The sequence below is a fragment of the Arachis ipaensis genome, chromosome B5 (assembly GCF_059453495.1).
Source record: "Arachis ipaensis isolate K30076 ecotype BB chromosome B5, ASM5945349v1, whole genome shotgun sequence".
Taxonomy (NCBI): domain Eukaryota; kingdom Viridiplantae; phylum Streptophyta; class Magnoliopsida; order Fabales; family Fabaceae; genus Arachis; species Arachis ipaensis.
Window position 1 is genome coordinate 19994497 of NC_142440.1, and position 21058 is coordinate 20015554.

The following is a 21058-nucleotide window of genomic DNA, read 5'->3' on the forward strand; positions in this document are numbered from 1 at the left end:
AAAAATGACTATGAACTAATTTTCATAGAAAAAGAAAAGAAAATTTATACTCTTGATACCATGTTAAAAAGAAGAAAGTAGTTTGAAGAAGGTATTTTTGTGTGTTATTTGGTGTGATCAAAAGATACAATGTACAAGGGCATATATAGGTACTAGAATAATCAAAATAATAAAAGCGTAATAACCTACAATAAATACATAGATATGCTAAATAAATATAAATGATGCTAATTGATCTTAATTAAGTTCCCCATAGGGTTTTTCTATGCTCTACTAGGATTTTTTGGAAGTAATCCTAATTTCACAATTTGACGTGCTCAACTATCAAGTGTGTTACATAGACCACAATCATGGCAACGAATGCTGCTTTCTCAGATTCAGGTCAACGCACAAATTATGATGATGAAGATCCAATCGTAGTCGTAGAGAAGAAAGATATTCAAGTAGGGGTAGAAAGATGTTCTAGAAGCTTGGTGGGGAGACTTTGGGCAGACAAGCAATTTTCAGTAGGAACAATAGAACCAGCAATACAAGCTGTTTGGCGACAACCAGAAGGATTCAAGGTAATTGATCATGGTGGGAATGTGTTCCAATTCTTCTTTCAAGACGAAAAAGATGTCATAAGGGTCGAACGGGATGCATCATGGCTCTTTAAGAATTATATTTTAAACTTAAAATGGTGAAAGGAGGATGAACAGATTGGAGATCTAGATTTCACCCAAATTTCGATGTGGATTTAATTTTGGGGGCTGCCGGACCACTACAAAATGAAGGACATAGGATGGAAGCTCGGATGCTCTTTTGGGGATGTTCTAGATGTGTATATCTTCCAAGTTTGAGGCAAAGAACACATCATAGTTAAGGCACAAATCAGTTTAGATATTACTAGACCGATTAAAAGATCCCTGCGTATAGTCGGCCCGAATAAAAAGGTGTTAGAAGTTGGTTTGAAGTATGAATGGATGGAGAACTTTTGCAACTATTATGGTTATGTGGGACATAAGGCAAGGATGTTTAATTTTCAACTTGATGATTCTTTAAAAGGAGAGGTTAAAGAAGAAAGATGGGGCAAATGGCTGAAATCAGATTAATAAAGTCGAAGAGAGAATCTCACAGAAGACAATTTTGACTCTAAGGTACCGATAAATGAGAAGAGTAGACAAAACAAGGTTACAAAGCCTATTCCAGTGAACCTGATCAGGAGTTTGGCTAGTTTGTCAATCCAATCACTGCAAAATCGAAAGGAAAATGAAGGAGAAGAGGTAATGAGTAAGAACCGAACACTACAAAGTGAACACTTACCAGAACTCCAACTAATCCAAGTGCTGCAGCCAATGATAGAAAAACAGCATTTGGAAAACTACCAGGAAAAAAGTGGGGACTCGGGAATGGGGAGAGAAGGGGAAGGATTTGTGTTCAGAAGTAAAGAGGATAGGAGTGCAATTATGTATAGGGAGAAGGGACAGAACTTGAAACAACTAGCTCGAAAAAAATTCTTGAAGGTGACCGGAAGCAAAAGAGGTCCTCAGGGAGAAAGTATGACTGCTAGAAAAAAAGAAGATATGCTTAGAAGAAGATGAAGGTAGCACTGCTGAAGAAGGAGAGAATGCCACCCCACATTTGGCACCCAAGGATCCATGAAGATGATGATGTGGAACTATCGGGGTATGGAAAATCCCCTGACAGTTCACAACATACAAGGGATCTGTAGATCCCATTCCCCTGAGGTAATATTTTTATGCGAAACAAAAAATATTACCTTGAATGTAACTAGCCACTGCAACAAAGTTGGATATCAGTAGGTTTACTCACTACAAGAAAAACACCCATTCAGCCACACTTTTTTAAGCTACATTTGAAAAGCGTAGCCTATTCATAGAATAGCCTACGCTTTTTTCAGTGTTGCCTATTTTTTAGAGAAAAGGAAACACAATTCTGACATCATTTAAAAAGTGTAGCCTTAGGTATTATAGAAATCACTTATAAAGCGTAGCCGTATGTTAATATCTATGGGTACACTTTTATATTAAAGAGAGCGCTTTTTAAAAGTAGCCTATTTGTTAAGTTTTGGGTGCGCTTCAAAAGTGTTGCCTAATGTATCTAAGTCAAATACCCAATATATAACACTTAGTAAATTTTTGAATTTTCACCAAATGATACAACGCATACAAACACTTAGCCAAATAAAAAAACATAACCCTTAGCCACTGAAAACATAACACTCGATCATCACTACCCTTAGCTTTTCCCTTCTTCGCGCCACTCATCACCCCCAAATCAGAGAATGGGATCGCCATCACCAGTCACCACTCACGGCGTCACCACTCACCATCTCCACCAATCACTCATATTCGTCACTCACCACTCACCACGCCGTCACTCACGCACTCTCATCCTCCCTCAACTCACACACACGAAAGAGAAGAAATCAGAAAAGGGGAGCACAGAAAGAAGAAGAGAAGAAGCGAGGAGAAGGGAAGGAAGGAAAGAAACGACGACGCCGCCTAGGGCTCCACCGCTGTCGAGCGCCAGTGAAAGAGAGCTCAAGGAAGAGAGAAAACGCGATGGAGGAGAGAAGAAGGGGGTTCTCGGTCGCCGCTGAAACTCCACCGCCATTGCTAGGGCTTGTTGCCTTCGCTGTTCTGCCACCGTCGGGCTGCTGTTCCGCCGCCAAGGAGCTCGAAGGGAGTACCCCGTGTCACCAGGTAACCATTCTCTGTTCTGTATCATCTCTTTCTCACTCATTCTCTAACTTGCTCTCACTTTTCAGTTCGAAAGTGTGTATGATTTGGATAGTGATGATGAACTGCAATGGCTAAATGAGATGGAGATGGTATGTATTAATTTTCAATTGGTTCTATAAATTTTTGGGGGTTTTGGGGTCTAATTTTAGGTTTTCTAATCTTCTAATTAGTTGTTGTTGTTCTTATATTGTTCCATGTTTTTACTATCATAATTTTGGCGTCAAGCAAAGGATAGATTAAATAGACTTTTTATCTTATTTTCACAAATAATAAAGGGGTCTACTCTGCTCTCTAATTGATCTCACTGTAGTTGATTGGTGTCATTTCAGGCCACAAGCAGAACTAGATCGCTAATTTGGAAGCTTCACAAATTAGGGAGAGAGCAGTTGACAGGATTAATAATGTTATTGGAACGTATGAATTAATTGTTTGTACTGTATATTTCTTCAGGGGTTTATTGTTTGTTCATTTCTCTTAGTATATAGCTTCAATCTATTGTGCTCTATTGATTATAATCCTTTTTCCCTTTTAATTTGTGCAGTTTCCATTTCTTCCAGATACAACGATTTGATGCTCAGAATATTTTCCAAACACCCAGATTTGTTCCCTGAAGAGGTGAGTATCATTCACGGGAAGAAATCAGACTTTTAAAGAAAGTATTGATGTTTTAGAGGAAGTGGTATTCTCTTTCTCCTTCATCACTGAATCAAAATTCTTATTTCTTAATTAATTGGTGAATTCCTTATTGCGTGTGATGATGGTATTAGGGGTAGTGCTAATTTTGCTACCTCCTTCTTCAAATGTCAATGCAGTTTGAGCATTTTGATGATTTCACTATAGCTTCTTCATGGGAAAGGTTTGTTTATTTTTTGAGCCCTCTTCGTTCAAATTTGCATGAAATCTCAATTACAAGACACTTTATAGCATTACTGTAAGAGAAATGGTTCTTTGTGTTGAAATGATGCTACTCTACTATCATGATAACATTATTCTTTTATGTTACTTAATAAATTTATTTTGTAGGTTCATTTCTAAAATTGAGGCAATTTGTCGTCTTTGGATGGCTGATGGTCCTAAAAATTTATTTTGTTTATTTGTTTTGCCTTCTGGGTGATGCAGGCAAATCTTTTGATTGAAATTTTACTTTTTATGATCTGCAGTTATGTTTTGGTGTAAAAGAATTTTTGGCATGGTTTAACACTATCTAATTTTTCATTGAAAGATTAATGTCTTGTATATCACTAGCTCATTGCTCCTCAAAGTGCAAGTGGTGTAGTTCTTGATGCACCAGAGGCTAGCAGGCTGTTGAGTGTTGTTGCGATTGCTATGTCAAATAGTTTGAGAGACTATGGTGGGTTTCTTTCTTCTCTAATTGCTCAAGATCTCTTCACTTGTCCATCTTAAATGAAGTGATCTGACTGTTTAACTTGCTTCTAACTTTATACCCATGTCAAATGGGAAGCAGCCCAGTATTTCTTTCTACACTCCATGTGATGGAATCTATCTTTCTAGCTAGAACCGAGTTCTTATGGATTTTGTGTCGGAGTTGTAGATTTTCTGTTCTTGGTATTAGATTTCTTTGTTTTCTCTTTTCAAATAGGATATTGTGCAAAGCTTATTTTTGGTTTTATAATGTAACTGTTTAGGATGCTGGTTTCAATCATAATCATTCCAGTGAAGTTTCTTCTCCAGTTGCTGGGTACCTTCCAGGTTATATGGACTATCAAGTAGGAATGTGACCACAGATCCCTGTTGAGAGAAAATGGGCCCTCGGATTTTAGGTGCAGTGTTTTACTTGGCTATTTAGTAGTATTTACACAACTGGATTTAGTGATATGCAGTTTCTATTTTGCTTGTTTTATTCAATTGATGCCATCAATAAATAATGAATTAATGATGATTTCTTGCTGTTAGAGGAAATAATAGTTTTATCAATGTCTGTGATTGTCTAACTAGTTCCAGATCTGTGGTTAGTTTAGGGAATTAGAATTGTTGATTAAATGTGTTCCTTATACAATTCATTGCTTGTTGGCTTGAAGGGTTATCGGTCACAAATCCAGAAGGGCTGATAGATCTTGTCTAACGTAAAATTATAGTTTATGGATTACTATTTATTTATTTAATTTATGCAAGATCCGCAATAAAGGAATATATCATTTGATCACTTACCTTCTTTCCATTTTGCTATTTTGGCTCTAGGTTCTAGCTGATAGGTCGCCTGGACTGCTTGACTTCCACTTAGACCTTGTAAGCCTGGAAGCTACGACTAAGGTGTTGATTTATGCTTGGTTGGAAAAAGAAAATTATTCAACTGCTAATTGCTAGTTTGGTTGGTTTATTGGTTTTGTTTCACTTTGTTCCCCTGTAAAACTGAGCACATATCTCCTCCTCTGACTTCTTGCAATGATATGTGTGTCACTTCCGTTTGTTTGTGGCTGAAAATTGTTTGTACAATTCTGGTTGTTGTATTTCTAATTTTGTGCACTTCCGTTTGCTATGGCTGAAAGTTATATTGCTATTTTTGGTTCTTTTATTTTCACCATGAACTAGAAACATGGGATGAGTTGGTATATATGAATTTTTCCCTATTTTTTTATTCATCTGCCGATAAAAAGCAAATAATACTAGCTATGATTATAGACTTATAGTATTAGTATTTTCAAATTAAAGTTATTAGCTTTAATTTAAAAAAATGTTACAACAGCAGATATAGTATGTATAACATGATAATAATATATTAAAATTTTAGTTTTTAGGTGCTAGTCCTAATCATGTTCTATATGTTGCTGCTGCATGTAGTAGTAGTAGTTGGAGGAGTAATAATTGAAGATTGGCTTGTGTAGGAGAGTTTAACTTTTCAAATGTGAAGAGAATAGGGAAACTTTGTGGCAACAGTTCTGATTCTGGCATTGTGGTGGGAGGTAGGGGATTTTTGTCTAGCTGCTAGGGTGATGATTTTTTAAATTATAGCTCTTTATCTTATGGTTTATAGCTTATACTTTTTTTATCTTTGAATTCTAATTTTGGATTTGTGAAACACTACTTTTTTTATAATCGCGAATGTCATTATAAATATTTTTCTAATTACTTTTCTATATAATTATGCAGGATAATATTGAGGATGATGATAATGAAGATTAAGTTGATTATTATTGTGGTTTATTGGCTAAGATAGAGTAGTGTTGGGAATGGATACATGTATAGTTGACTAATAACTTTTATTAGAAGATACTTATGTAGGATATAATATTTTAATTTTTTATAGAGTATTAGTAGTAAATTCTAAGTGATATCATAGTTATTTTGATATGGCTATGTTTATTTTAATATGAGATGTATGAATATTTAAAATTAACATTATTCTAGTACTTTTGGATCATTATTATAAATATATTTTGGTTACAGATAATTTTTATTATTTAAAAAAATTATTTAGTATAATTATGTATTTATTTTTATTTTATAATATTTAACTCATTTAATTAAAAATGCAAAATTATTATATATATATATATATATATATATATTAAATAAAAATAATAATAAGGGACCTAAGGCTACACTTATATACAGTAGCTATAGTATACCAAAAAAAAAAAAAAAAAAACAAGGGACCTAAGGCTACACTTATAAAAAGTAGCCATGGAATATAATGTGGCTACGCTTGACAGGTGATGCAATAGTGTTGAAAAGCGTAGCCTATTCTAGTAAAAATGGAAGCTGAAAAGCGTAGCCTTTGGTCCTGCACAGCATCACTTGAAAAGCGTAGCCTATTCCCAAACGTCAAAAGCGTAGCCCTTGGTGCAGAAAAGCGTAGCCTTTGAGAATAGGCAACGGCCGAATAGGAATCACCCCAAAAAGCGTAGCCGTAGCCCAAAAAGCGTAGCCGTAGCCTAAGGCATCATTTTTTTTCACTTTTGGCTACACTTTTCAAGTGTACCTGAATGGGTGTTTTTCTTGTAGTGACTGTGTCAATCCAAGAGGAGTTTCTAGAGGCTTGGCACTGGCTTGGAAGGAGGATAGAGGAATTTCAGTACGATCCAGTGATGACTTTTTCATCCATTTTGATTGGTTAGACATTGCCAATAAAAAACGATAGGAAGTAATGGCAGTTCATTTACACTGTGACAAGAGCATTTGCTCAGATCAGTATCAAAGAATCCTAGATATTAAGAGCTTAGCAAGCCCCTACTTTCTTGTGATAGGAGATTTTAATGTCATATCCGCCTATCATGAAAAGGAAAGGGGACGCAAGAAATCAGCTGCATCAATTGAGGCTTTTAATAATTTTATTAATGATAGGGAGTTATTGGATTTGGGATATGAAGGAAGGAAGTTCACATGGAGTAATTGACAATACGGAAAGAATCTTATTATGGAAAGGATAGATAGATGCCTCTCTTCTCTCCAATTTCGATCAGATTACTCGAGAGCAGCAATTCTTCACCTAGAATACTCGGGTTCTGACCACTATCCATTATTATTGATGGTAGATAAAGAGGTACATAAAACTAAGAGAAGGTTTCAATTCCAAGAAAGGTGGTGTGATAGTGAGGAGGTTCGGCATATCGTGGAAGAAGCATGGCACTCACAATTTGAAGGCTCTCCAATGTTCAAATTCTTTTCAAAATTGAAGAAATGTGGACATGGACTAGTTGAATGGCAAAAATCCAGTTCTAACAACTCTCAAAAGGAAATTTCAGAATTGAGAAGCCAAATAGAACAAGAGAAACTCAAAGGCACAGGAACAGACAGAACAAAGATTCTTCAATTAAAGGAGGAGTTATCTGAGGCCTATTTAAAAGAGGAGAGATATTGGAGAGAAAAATCCAAAATTCAATGGTTGAAATAGGGTGACCAAAAAACCAACTTTTTCCATGCCAAGACTCAAACCCAGAACTGAAAAAATACAATTTACAGGCTGCATGATGTTGATGGAAATTTCAGATTAGACACCGCGGGTATAACTCAGATTGCTATTGAGTACTTCTGAAATTTGTTCACATCTTCAAACCCCAGACCAGCCACGGGCAAACTAGAGGACTTGGAGGCTAAGGTGGATGAAGAAAAAATCGAAGACTTACTAGACGGGTCACAGAGGAAGAAATAAAAGATTTTACTAACACTTCTGGGAGATAATTAAAGATGATCTTAATGCTGCCATAAAGAGCTTTTTCACAGGGGGAAGGATGCTGTGAGCAATGAATTATACTCATATATGGCTAATCCCAAAGGTGCCAAACACAGAATCCATGACCCAGGTTCGTCCGATTAGCCTTAGCAGTATTTTCTACAAGATTATTTTCAAGATTCTTGTTCATAGAATACAGGGTATGTTAGATAAAATTATTAGTTATAATCAGAGTGCCTTTTATTAAAGGGCACCTGATTAATGATAACATCCTAATTGCCCATGAATTTATGAATTTTTTGAAAACACAAAAATTATGGAGACTATGAGATGGCAGTAAAGTTCAATATGAGTAAGACTTACGACAGAGTTGAATGGTCTTTTGTTTGGGAGATTATGAAGAAGTTTAGTTTTTGTAATAAATGGGTGGACTGGATTAAGGAGTGTGTTACCATGGTGTTCTACTCTGTTACTGTGGATGGACAACCATATGGTTTTTTCAAACCATATAGGGGATTGCGACAAGTTGATCCCCTCTCCCCCTACCTTTTTTTACCTTGTGTAGAGGGACTTTCCCATCTGCTCCACAGAAGAGAATAGAGGAGAGAAATCTCAGGTTTAAGATTTAATGGTAGATGCCCTATAGTCAGCCACTTATTCTTTGCAGATGATTCCATTCTCTTTTGCAAGGCAAATGAGGTAGAATGTCACAAGTTGATACTGGAGTGCTATGGTGATGTTAGTGGACAGGTAATTAATTTCTCTAAGTTATCTATTTTCTATAGCAAGAACACTCCTAGTTCGACCAGAGAATTTTTGTCTCATTTACTTCAGATCCCACACGTAGGTAGAAAAAATAAGTATTTAGGACTGCCAGCAGTGATTAATGGATCAAAAACTCATACCTTTAATTTTATAAAGGAGAAAGTTGATAAGAAACTGCAGGCTTGGAAGCGATCATTATTATCGATCAGCGGGAGAGAGGTATTAATTAAAGTAGTGGTTACGGCAGTTCCGATCTACACTTTGAGTTGTTTTAAGCTCCCGGACACACTGCTAGACGAGATTCAGAGAAAGATGATAAATTTTTTGTGGGGGCAAAGGGGCTCAGAGAGAAGATTACAATGGATCAGGTGGATTATAATTTGCAGAGAAAAGAAGTATAGAGGCTTAGGTTTTAAATACTTATAAGCCTTTAATTTAGCCATGTTGGCTAAACAAGACTGGAGAATCTTCATGAAATCTAATTCTCTAATCAGCAAAATTTACAGAAGCAAATATTTTAAATTTTCTTCTTTTCTACGAGATGACACAGGTCGGGACCCTTCTTGCGCCTAGAGAAGCCTGCTAAAAGGAAGAAAAATTATCAAACAAGGTATCCGTTGGCAAGTGGGGCGAGGCTGTCAGATTAGAATTATGGAGGATTAGTGGCTTAAAAATGTGAAGTCAATATCCGAACAACAGCAAACATTTACAGACCCAAATTTGATTTGGATTAATCAGCTCATTCATAATAGACAGTAGAAGGAGAATATAATCATAAATCATTTCAATCCAGAAATTGCATCAGAAATCTTACAAACTGCTATTATGGAAGTCGAAGAAGATCGAATTACCTGGGAAAGTGAGAGGGACGGCAAGTTCACGGTGGCTTCTGACTATAAAATAGCTTTTCAAATGGTGCATTCTCCAATTAACCAATTACCCGATCTGTGCAGGGAAAAGAGTCTCTGGAATTCATTGTGGGAACTCCAATATCCGCCGAAGATTAAGGTATTCCTGTGGAAAGCCCTTCATGACGGCATCCCAGTTTGTCGTCGACTTCATGAAAGGCTACCAGAAATCTGTCCTAGATGCAACAATTTAAGGGAAAACATAAATTACTACTTAATTGATTGTCCAAGGTCACAAGAAGTTTGGCAAAAGTCAGACCTGGGAGCTTACCTGGGGCAAAACAGCTCAGAGGAATTTTGGGTGCGATGGAGCCAGTTCATGGAAGGAGCACGACGAAGACATCATTGGAGGAAAAATTTAGCACTGGCAGCAATTATTCTATGAAAAATTTGGACTGCAAGAAATCTTCTTGTCTTTGAGAACAAAAGCACTTCACGAGATTTGATTATCACTTCAGCGCATGAATTCATGGAGGAGGTCCAAAAGAGAAATAAGACTTAATATATGTGTATGTTTAGTCATGTTTGGTTAAAGATATGCTAATTGTTTGAAAAACTCTTTCCTACACTATTGTATGGTTGTCCAATGTGAACCCACAACTTTTGTTTATTTTCCTTTAATAAATAAATATCACTTTGCCTTTGAAAAAAAATTGATCTTAATTAATCCTAATTATACTCTAAATCTATAGTGAAATAAAAGAGAAGAGCACATTTTCCTTCTTCTTATCTGGCCTTTTGTTGGTGACGAAATTGGAAATGAGGGACCAACATTGTGGGTTTTGCCGTTTGTATAATTAATTGTATTTTTTAGGCAACAAATAGTTAATTGAAGTAATAATATAACAAATGCATTAATACATTATATCACCTTTTTTCTTCATTTGTTCACATTCAAAGTGAAATTGAGAAAATGTAGGTTGGGAAAATCTTCAAATTCTTCTGTATACTCTATTTCTAAAAACTTGATCCATCTGAAAGATAAAAGGGTTTTATATACATGAGAGAGTATTATTAGTGATCGGTGAGAGGGCGTTTTGCTTCTATTACAAAAAATAATGTTGAGAGGTGATTGAATTCTGTACGTGAATAATGGTTTGCGATTCCTCATGCAAACATCAGAATATTATTTAAGGACATCAATTCTAGCGTTGAATGATTTTGTGCATGATTGATTGAGCTAGAAAAAGTGGATTTGAGGGCAAAGACAATTGGTCCTCCGAAAAGTTGTCCAAGGTGTTCTTGGACTCACTGCTAAGTAACATCTAATTGAACAAACTACTCTCGTTTGTGGATTTGCATTGTTTTAGCTTATCAAACCTCTATTTGGTTTTCGGCCGATTCTTTAGTGCTTTTTTTATTTTGGTGTGGAAATTGTTCAATTTATCTTTTTAAGATAAGTATCAAATATTTTTATAGAAAAGGACAAATAGGTTTCTGACCTTTTTTTCCGCGGATGTTTTCATCCCTGACCATTTAAAAATATTTTTAAATCTCTGATATTCATAAAACTTGGATGGATGAGTTCCTCTGTCCAAATGTCTCCGTCAGACCCAACGAAAAAGTCTGACATGGCTCCCATTCTGATGACTTGGCATCACGTGTGCACACGTGGACTAATAAGTAGAAGGGTAGTTTCGAAAACTGGACAAATAAGTCCTTCTCCCTCCAAACTACGTCGTTTTGCATTTGGTCCTAATCATTAAATTGATTGTGTTTCTTCGTGTAGGTTGGTGGTGAAGAGTTCTACCTGCATCAACAATGGCTGACAATCTGGATTTAAATGCGGTTCCAAATGATATATTGGATTCGGTGTTAGCGAGCACAAAGAGATGTCGTCGGAGGTTGATGAAGGGTGGTGAAGCTGTGACGAACAAGGTGGTTGATAAGTCCAATAAATCATCGGATCCAAAGGAGAAAAAGAGTGGTGAAGTTGAAAAGAGCTCTAATTCTTCGAATGTAGTTAGAACTTCACTGAGGTTGGCCAAGAGTAGATCCAACTAGACTCTATCTTATGTAATTAGCTACACAGTTGTTTTCTTTGTTCTTAATCTTTTTAGGGTTTTAGGGAGAAACAGGGCTATCTTTTTCAATTTTTTTTATTTTTAATTTTTCTTTTGCCCTTTTTATTCTGGAAGCTTCTCTGATCTGTAGGAAAGTAAAGAATTTTCGACGATTCTAGCACAAAAATTTACATCATATTTATTAAGATTCTTGACTTGTACATTTTGTTTAGAACAGTATAAAACAATCTGAAACAATGTCATGTTTTATAATAGTCTCAAGTCTATGCTACCAAACTGTAATTTATACTCAACGAATCAAATCAATACGGTGTAATTTTGGCGATGAACCCTTTCATGAAGCAGCCCTAAGGATCCATGTCTTATGATGAAAACTTGCTATACAAATTACCTCCAATTTTTTGCTAACAAAGGTCTTTGAAACTTAGATACAGTTGGGACAATTGTTTGAGTTTGGCCAATCTGCATGATTGCTCAATAAAGAGTGAGTGGGTTGATGAACTTTCCCATGGGACCATACCATATTCATAAGAAAAATCATTCATTCATTCATCAATAAACGCAAAACGAAGTAGTTTTGAGAGAGAGGGACTTATTTATCTAGTTTTCTAAACTATCCTTCCACTCATCAGTCCACGTGTGCATCTGTGACGTCAGGTCATCAGAACAGGAGCTACGTCAGACTTTCCGTTGTATCTGACGGAGGCATTTGGACAGAGGGACTCATCTGTCCAAGCTTTATGAAGGTCAAGGATTCAAAAATATTTTCAAATGGTCAGGGACGAAAATGTCCGTGAGGCAAAAGGTTAAGGACCTATTTGTCATTTTCTCATATTTTTAAATTATTTGTTTTTATGTTTTTTAAAATTAAATATTAATTTCTAATTTTCTTTTCAGCAAATTAAACACTAAATTTTAGGCACGGTAGCAATTACCATGAGTTTATTAGATTGGCCTCTCTTTTCTATTATATTGTTTATTATATCCCACTTTTGGAGATAAGTTTTAAAGTAGTCCCTGAAGTTGTACTCGAATCTCAAAGTAATCCCTAAAGTTAATAATTACCCAAATTTATCCTCAAAGTTGCACTCCGGAATTCATAGTAGTCCCTGAAGCATTTTTTGTTCATCGGAACCTTGAAACGACGTCGTTTTGAAAAAATAAAAGAAAAAAAAGAAGCGTAGAAAAACGTCATCATTTTATATTTAAAAAAAAAAACAACAATCCCCTTCTTCTTCTTCAACTATGTTCTTCTTCTTTTTCTTCAAGAAATCACAAAAATAAAAACCAGCAACACAAAATATCACCAAAAACCTCAGCATTAATAAAAAAAGATCAATCAAATTAAATAGTAAGCATCAATCAACCTAAACAGCAACAAGCACAAAAAATAGCAACAATACAAAAAAGCCAGCAATAATTACAGAATAGAAAACAACTAAAATTAACCATTGTTGTTATATTGAAACAGGATCAGCAGCAACAATCACCCAGAACATTAAAGAATAATGATTGAATAACTAAAAAAATTAAAAAAAATTCATCATGGCTGAGAGAGAGAACCGTGCCAGAGGAGAGAAGAGGGAGGTAGAGGGAGACAGAGTGAAGATGGAGGCTGGCGAGCGGCGCGGCAACAAGACGAAGGCAGCAATGATGACAGAGAAGGTTGAGGCTTTGTGCCTTTGCCTCTACTGTGTTTGAGTGTGAGAGACTAGGTTGGATGGGAATGAGCGGCGCGGCACTGAAACGGAGGCCGACGAAAGACGACAACAGTGAAAGTTGACGAGAGCTCTTGTGAGTGAGAGAGTATGGTTGAAGAGGGGGAGAACGTCAGGTTGGGAAGGAGAAGGGGAAAGGGAAGGACCTCAGGTTGAAAAAGCAAAAGAGAAAGAGAAAGGAGAAGGGCGTCAGGTTGGAGAAGCAGAAGGGGAAGGAAAAGGGTTGGGGGAAGAGAAGGGTTAGAGGAGGGAAAAGGGACGGGTTAGGGATGGAGAAGGGGAAGGGGAAGGTTGGGGAAGGGAAAGGAGACGTGTTGGGGATAGAGAAGGGGAAGGAAACATGTTGGAAATTTGTGGGGTGGGGGGGAGGGGGGGAAGGGGGTTGCGGGAACGTTTTCTATGCTTCTTTTTTCGTTTTTTTTTTTAAAACGACGTCGTTTCAAAGTTCTTATGAACAAAAAATGTTTCAGGGATTACTATGAGTCCCGAAGTGTAACTTCGAGGATAAATTTGGATAATTATTAATTTTGAGTTGAAACCTATTTTGGCCCCTGAAATTTTTGACCGGCCTTAATTTCGACCCCCAAATTTATAGTTACCCAATTAACACCCTCAAATATTAGATTGTGTCCCAGGTTTGCCCCTGTGGCTATCTCCGTTAACAGAGATCTGATGTGGCACGTTGAGTTGACAAAGTGTGTATCCACGTGGCACCCAACTTGCTAGAATGGATGAGTGATGAGTGAACGACGTGGCAAAAGTTGAATGAACTCAATTTCTCTAGCAAAGTCTCGAATATACTGGGAAAAGAGGGTTTGCAAATTGAGTTTATTCAACTTTTGCCACATCATTCACTCATCACACATCCATTCTAGCAAGTTGGGTGCCACGTGGATACACGCTCTGTCAACTTAACGTGCCACATCAGATCTCCGTTAACGGAGATAGTTACGGGAGCAAGCGTGGGGCACAATCCAATATTTGGAGGTGTTAATTGGGTAACTATAAATTTGGAGGTCGAAATTAAGGCCGGTCAAAAATTTCAAGGGTCAAAATAAATTTCAACTCTATTAACTTTAGAAATTATTTTGAGGTTCGAATACAATTTTACAGACAACTTTAAAACTTAACTCCACTTTTTGTTATCAAAAGTGGTCATACTTAATTAGTTCGTTCTATCTAGCCTTCATGTACTTTGATTAGAAATATAGTGCTGCTTTCTGCTTGTAGCTTCAGCTCTTAAGTATATGTATGTTTAATTTGAACTGACTATTCTAAATATATTTTTATTCACTTATTCTTTAATTGTCATGTTATTCTGGTTATTGTACTAAACCGGAAATTTGGCATAAGGGGGAGCGGTTTGGAGTTTTATGGTTGACCTATTAATGTATCTAATTAAAGCTTATCCAAGATGAACTACGGTGATACTTATGATGTGATAACTAAGGATTTAACTTCATGGATTCTTTGTTTCACTATCTTTCAGAAGGTACTAGTTAAGTAGTTAGAATTTCGTTCTTGTGGATTTTAAATTCCACCACAGATAATTTATATATTTATATTTGTGTACCCAATATCCATATTAAAAATAGTATTGTCTACCATATTTAATTTTTACACTACATGATACAAAAATAAAAAGTGAAGTTCACACTTTTTTCTTTCATCTTTTAGACAAGTTAGGTACCAACTTTTTATAGGGCTGCACATGGATCGGATAATATCCGCATATTCGCAGTAATTATCCACATCCAATCTAAATTTTGCGAATATTATCCGATCCTCAGAGTCATCGGATCGGATCAGATCCAATCCGCACTATGATAGGATCAAATTGCGGATTTGGCAGTGATATTCGCAAATTCGATCCGCAAATCTGTATATCCGCACATCTCATATAAATAGCATAGTTTAAGAAAGTAAACCCTAATGTGATATGAATTTTAGTGTGTTATTTTATGAATTTTATGATATCTTGTTTTTAATTTTTATGTTGTACTTCAACTTAGAATAATTAAACTTAAATCTTGTGTTATTATTTTGTTTTTGTTATTCAAGAGAACTTTTATTGATAATATTTTAGAAGTAAATAGGTTTAAACAGGTAAAAAATAAATTTTCTGGATATTTTTTTGTAAAAACAGCGAAACAAAATCTTAAAATTGTTTTTTTGAATTATGCGGATATATCCGATATCCGATTCGATCCGATCCGCAAGTATACGGATTGGATCGGATTGGATCCAGCCTGAAAAATTGTATATCGTATCCGATCCGATCCGGTGAGTGCAGTGCGAATCGGATAGAATTTTAAGTTATATCCGATCTGTATGTAGCTCTAATATTTATTTAGATACTACAGAACTTTCCATTAAAAATACACATTATATTTTTAATTAATTCTCCATTTTTTTAATGTACCAGAAAAAAAAAAAAAGTGAAGTAGAAAGCGATGCGAGTGTCGGCAAGAAAGACTAGATGAAGTGTTAAAGTCCCTTTTCTTTGTTTTTTGCATGCAGGATTGGGTTCAAGTTTGGTTGTATATGACAAGAGACAAGTAACTAATAGGAGAAACATGTCCTGAATAAAGGAAAGCACTGATGAGCTTGAAATCCACTCGTACAAAAAATGGAGATAGATAGATAGATCGAGGAGGGTAGAAAAAGATATCCAATTGCTTGAAAGTGAGAAGCAGAAATGTGATGTTGCTGTCAAATCACATAAATGTTGTTTACAGTAGGCACTAATAGCTAGCTGTAATGTGAATTAGCTTCTGAGGACACTGGTTTTTTGTGGCCAGTACTGGAATTGCCGGACACCTACTAGCAGGGATGGATAGTGGGGGCAAGCGTATCCATTACGATTTGAAAATTTGTTGAGTAGTATATAATAATAATATTGATTTGTTTCTATTAAATTATTAAATTTGACTCCACAATAATTTTTTATTTAACTTTTGATACTTAATAGTCAGTTTAAGAATTTTATATTAGATGTTTATTAGAATGATCAATTCTCAATTTAAATAAGATTGATGTTCTTTTTTAGAAATGAACTCAAAAGATATTATTTATCTTTTCTTAAAATTAATTTTAGTTTTTTTTTGTAGCAACTACATTAATTAAACAAAATTTTCCAACTATAGATATCAGTGAGAGTTGACTTTTGATTGTACGAGAAGTGAATTTCTAATAACTGTTTGGTGATATATAAAAGAGGCATTTCGATTGTATTGTTAAAAAAAATTATTCAGTTTTTTTTTAAAATATGAAACCTAAAAAATAGAATTATAAATTATATATTATTATTTAAATTATTATTTTAATATTTTAATTTGTAAATTATATATTTTGAAGAATAATAATATTTTATAATAATAAAATATAATTATAACAATAATTATGTTATATGTATATAAAAAATAACTATCTGTATAGAATACATATTGAAATACAAAATATATATTGAAAATGAATTAAACAATAAATATATTTATACACAAATATATAATGGTTAATGAATAATTTTATAGCTGATTTTTATGCAATATAATATTTTTATTATAAAAATTATTAGAGTTTATTTATCTTGTATCCTAAAGGCACATATTATAAGATTACAAATTGAAAATATTTTGTTGAAAAAACAAAAAATTTAAATTTTTAATGTATTTATTTTACAGTTATCAAATGAAAAAATTTAAAATATTCTATTAATAATAAGTTTGTCATGTGTCTTTAAAACACATATTAGCTAAACTTAAATTATTATTATTATGTTATATATATTTTATTTCCACTGTCAAAACTTTCTAGATCCGTCACTGCCTACCAGATATACGTGCCTGCCTCTCCCATCTTTGGGAAATGAATGACAATTGCTTCCTTCAATTTCTTCTTCAGCTTGACTCAACACTGTTTTTGTTCTTTTGTTTTTATGCTTATGTAGTAAGGAGGAATTGTTTTAAGTAGAAAAAGTATCTTTTAAATCTTGAAAGATCAAGAAGTAAATAAAATTAATAAAAAATATAGGAGTCGATTCACAAATAAAATATAGTATTAGTTAGGACAAATTTAAAAAAAGTACACTAACTTATTTATTAAAGTGATCAAAGTCCATCAACATTTTAGATAGAAGGTCATTAATAGATAAAATTAAATTGGGTTGAGATCACTAGATAGCCTAGTTTGGACCACCTAGAAGCAGACAATGTTTCACGCGCGGAGGAGAGGAACTGGTTGAACGGCGTCGAAGCAGAGATCGAGATTTGGCCGAGTTGAAGTTCACCATAAGGGAGGCAATGGACGACATAGGACAACTAACGACGCAGGTACGTTCTGTCGATCACCTTGAGTTATTTATGGTTCCATAATGTCGTGGGAGGTTGGTATAGGTATGCTCCCGAAATTGGTTTCAATTGGGGGATCGTGCCTTTACTACAAGAAATACCGTTAAAATCGACAATCAATATTGAAAATCGACAGCAAAATCGACGGTGTAACATGTCGCTTTTAACCTTGTCAATTTTTCAAAAATCAAATAAAATCGCCGGCTTGTCAAACCGTCGATAAATTTTAAATAAAATCGACAATCTTTTCATCGATAATATGAGTTTAAGATTTTTACATATTTAGTAAAAGCGACAAACTTGTCGCCAATAATATTAAATAAAATTGACACATCAACTGTCAATTTTGGATTTATTAAAATTGACAAGAAAGCCGTCGATAATATGATTAAAATATTGACAAGTTTTTTGTCTATTTTTTATTTTCTTTTGTCAATTTTGAATTTAAAAAGCGATAATATTGCCGTCGATTTTAATGGATATAATTTTTTTCATTTTGAAAAATAATAGACAATTAAATATTAGATAATGAAACAAATAAACTTTTAAATACAAAAATAAAATTTATAATAAATATTAGATAATAAATTTACATACTTATCAAAATAATAATAAATAATCCTCTAACTTAAAGATTTAAGACAAGATAAATAATTAAACTTCACTAATAATACAAAATATTCAAAACAAAGTAAATAATCCTACTCGTACTCGTCTAAATAGTTCTCATCTGAAGTCATCAAGATCGTCAAAATTATCCTCCATATGAGCACCTTGTGGTTGTCCTGGCGGCTGCAAGATAGGTGGGAGTTTTCTACCTGGGGCTACGCTTTTCTGGGAGTTTGGAAAAGTAAAAGGAGGAGGTAGAGGGACACGTGATCCAGACTACTAGGACCCATGGCCCTCACATACTCAGTCAAACTACTGAGTTGATGACTAAACTGATCTATCTGTGAATTATTGGTATTGAGATCCTCGGCAAGAATTCAACAATCTGTTGCCACTCTCTTTTTCTCCCTTTGATAACGGTCTTCAAACTCTCTATATGTAGCGGCATATTGTTCAATTTTCCTATTGAGTATTGTGATTTGTTTCTAAGATCCAAAACATCAATGCTGGTGGTCGTGGTTGGTCGTCCGATCCATCAACTCGGAGTCGCACCATGGAAGAGTTCCTTACCTCACTCATGCCATATATCCTACCTCTTTGTTTTCCAATCACTGTTTTCAATCCATATGCTTTCCTCAGAGACAGGTGGTGGATCAGTTACACCAGCCTCTATAGCAGCATGTTAACTCTTGCTCAGCCTGAAACATGTGTTCTTGAAATGTCTCCTAAAATGAGAAAAAATGATTGATAAATTACTTTAAGTATCAACAATGCAAAAGTTTAGAGGATATGTGACAAAAATAAATCTAAAATTACAATGAAAAAAGGTATCAAGTAATTTTTTTTTGCACATTTCAATTTACAAAAAAAAAGCAATTACAATAAAAAAAAAAGGTAAGTTACTTTTGTCGTTCGGGAGTGTTCTTCGACCTATTGAATTCTATCCTCTTTGCGAGTATCGGTATGCTCAAAAAATTCATCCATACGCGATGGTCTTTCAAGCGATTGATTCTACATAATATAAGTAATAATTAAAAGAAAGAAGTTGATATTATTGTCAAAGGTTTAGAAAAAAAAATTACAATATACAATTTTTTTCTATCATTGGAAACTAACAATGCCATAATCAGCTAAGATACATATAAATATCATTGAAATGAATATTAAAAAATCATTCAAAATCATTTAAGAAGGTACCATTATTACACACGGCAGGTTGACTGCTTTTAAACTGGTCATTTGATTCTAGATTCTAATCCAAAACATTAAGGTAGCGTTTGTTTTTGGAGACAGTATACAAAGACATGGACAATAAATGTTTAAAACGTGTTTGGTAGCAGAGACATGGATAGTGGACATATTGTCTCTGGAACAGTTTTTTTAATTTTAGTGTCCACTCTTTTATGGAGGACAATGATGGACACGGGAATTAACAAAGTGGACACAGATTTTTTAATGAAAATTCTTTCCCATTTTATCCCTACATATTATTATTATTCCATTGTTACCCTTTTTTAAATCATATCATAAGCCCTAATTTTGTGTTGTGCAGCAGCCTTCTCCTCCATGATTATCTTCCCCTTGCTCTCTGTTTCGTCTCTCCTTCTTCCTTCTCTTTTTCAAATTCTTTTTTTGTTTCACTTCCCAGGTATAGCTCTCTGTCTCTTCTCTTTCTCTTTCTCTTTGATCTCTGTCCCTTTCTTCTTCTTCTTATTTCTCTTCTTTCTCTCTGTCTCTTCTCTTTCTCTTTGCTCTCTGTCCCATTCTTCTTCTTCTTATTTCTCTTCTTTCTCCGGTGTTCTATTGTTTAGTACTTTATCTTATTCTTCTTTCTTTTTCTTTGTTTCTTTTTCTTCTTTTTTACTGCTTCTCCTCTTTATTTTTTTGCTCAACTAATTTAACTACAACATTTCAAAAGCAAAATATTTATTAGAGCTTGTCACAACTTTTGGAATTCACGTGTTCTTCTTTTTCTCAATCACGCAGGTATATAACTCTGCCTTTTCTCTTTGCTTCTTAATTTCGTTTGTATTGTTTTACTTTAAATTATTGGGTTCTTCTGGCTTCTGTTATTTTTATTTGTTTATATTGTTTGTGATTTGAAAATGTAAAAATTGAATATGGACATGAGAAATGGTATTTTTGGTGTCAAAATTTTTAATTTATGCAGTCCTGCTGTGAATGAATGATTGAACATATTTTGTTTAGAATGGAATAAGGAATGAAAAAAAATTATATTGAACTCTTCTTATTGATTTGAATGCAAAAATAAAATAATTAGTTGGTGATGTTGTTATTTTTATTCTTATTGATTATTTATAGTATTTATGTTATTTTATAATAAATTATGATTTAAATTTTTTATTTGTTGTTAGGGAAGAATGGAACCATTGGACTACTCTGAACAATTTAGGCAATTTCTTTTTTTTTTATTATTTTATGATTGAGATTGAACTTGAGACAGCCACAATATTAATTTTGATGTTTGCATTTTTTTGTTTGAGAAATAAGAGAAGGAGACATTTGTTGATTAGGAATAGAGAAATTAATACTAATCCCTTAAGACGGAATGTGTTAAGCCGCATAATAGGAGGAGGCGATAGAAATTGTATTTGGGAATTAAGGATGAGCGTAGATGCATTAGGAAGATTATGTGAGTTACTTAAAGTTCAGGGTGGATTAAGCGATGAATGTCATGTAAATATACCAGAGCAAGTGATTATATTTTTAATAATTTTAGCTCATCATAAAAAGAATCGCACACTCCAAGTTAGATTTTATAGGTCAGGAGAAACAATAAGTAAGTATTT

General features: G+C 34.3%; 1 protein-coding gene across 1 annotated transcript; it reads left to right on the forward strand.

Annotated features, from left to right (window-relative positions):
- The first annotated feature begins 2564 nt into the window (after positions 1 to 2564).
- Positions 2565 to 4020, forward strand: LOC107640309 (uncharacterized). The gene is made up of 6 exons (XM_021103476.2): positions 2565 to 2705; positions 2771 to 2833; positions 3074 to 3158; positions 3286 to 3359; positions 3557 to 3600; positions 3990 to 4020. The coding sequence occupies exons 1-6, from the start codon at positions 2565 to 2567 to the stop codon at positions 4018 to 4020; spliced, it is 438 nt and encodes a 145-aa protein (XP_020959135.1).
- Positions 4021 to 21058: the final 17038 nt, after the last annotated feature.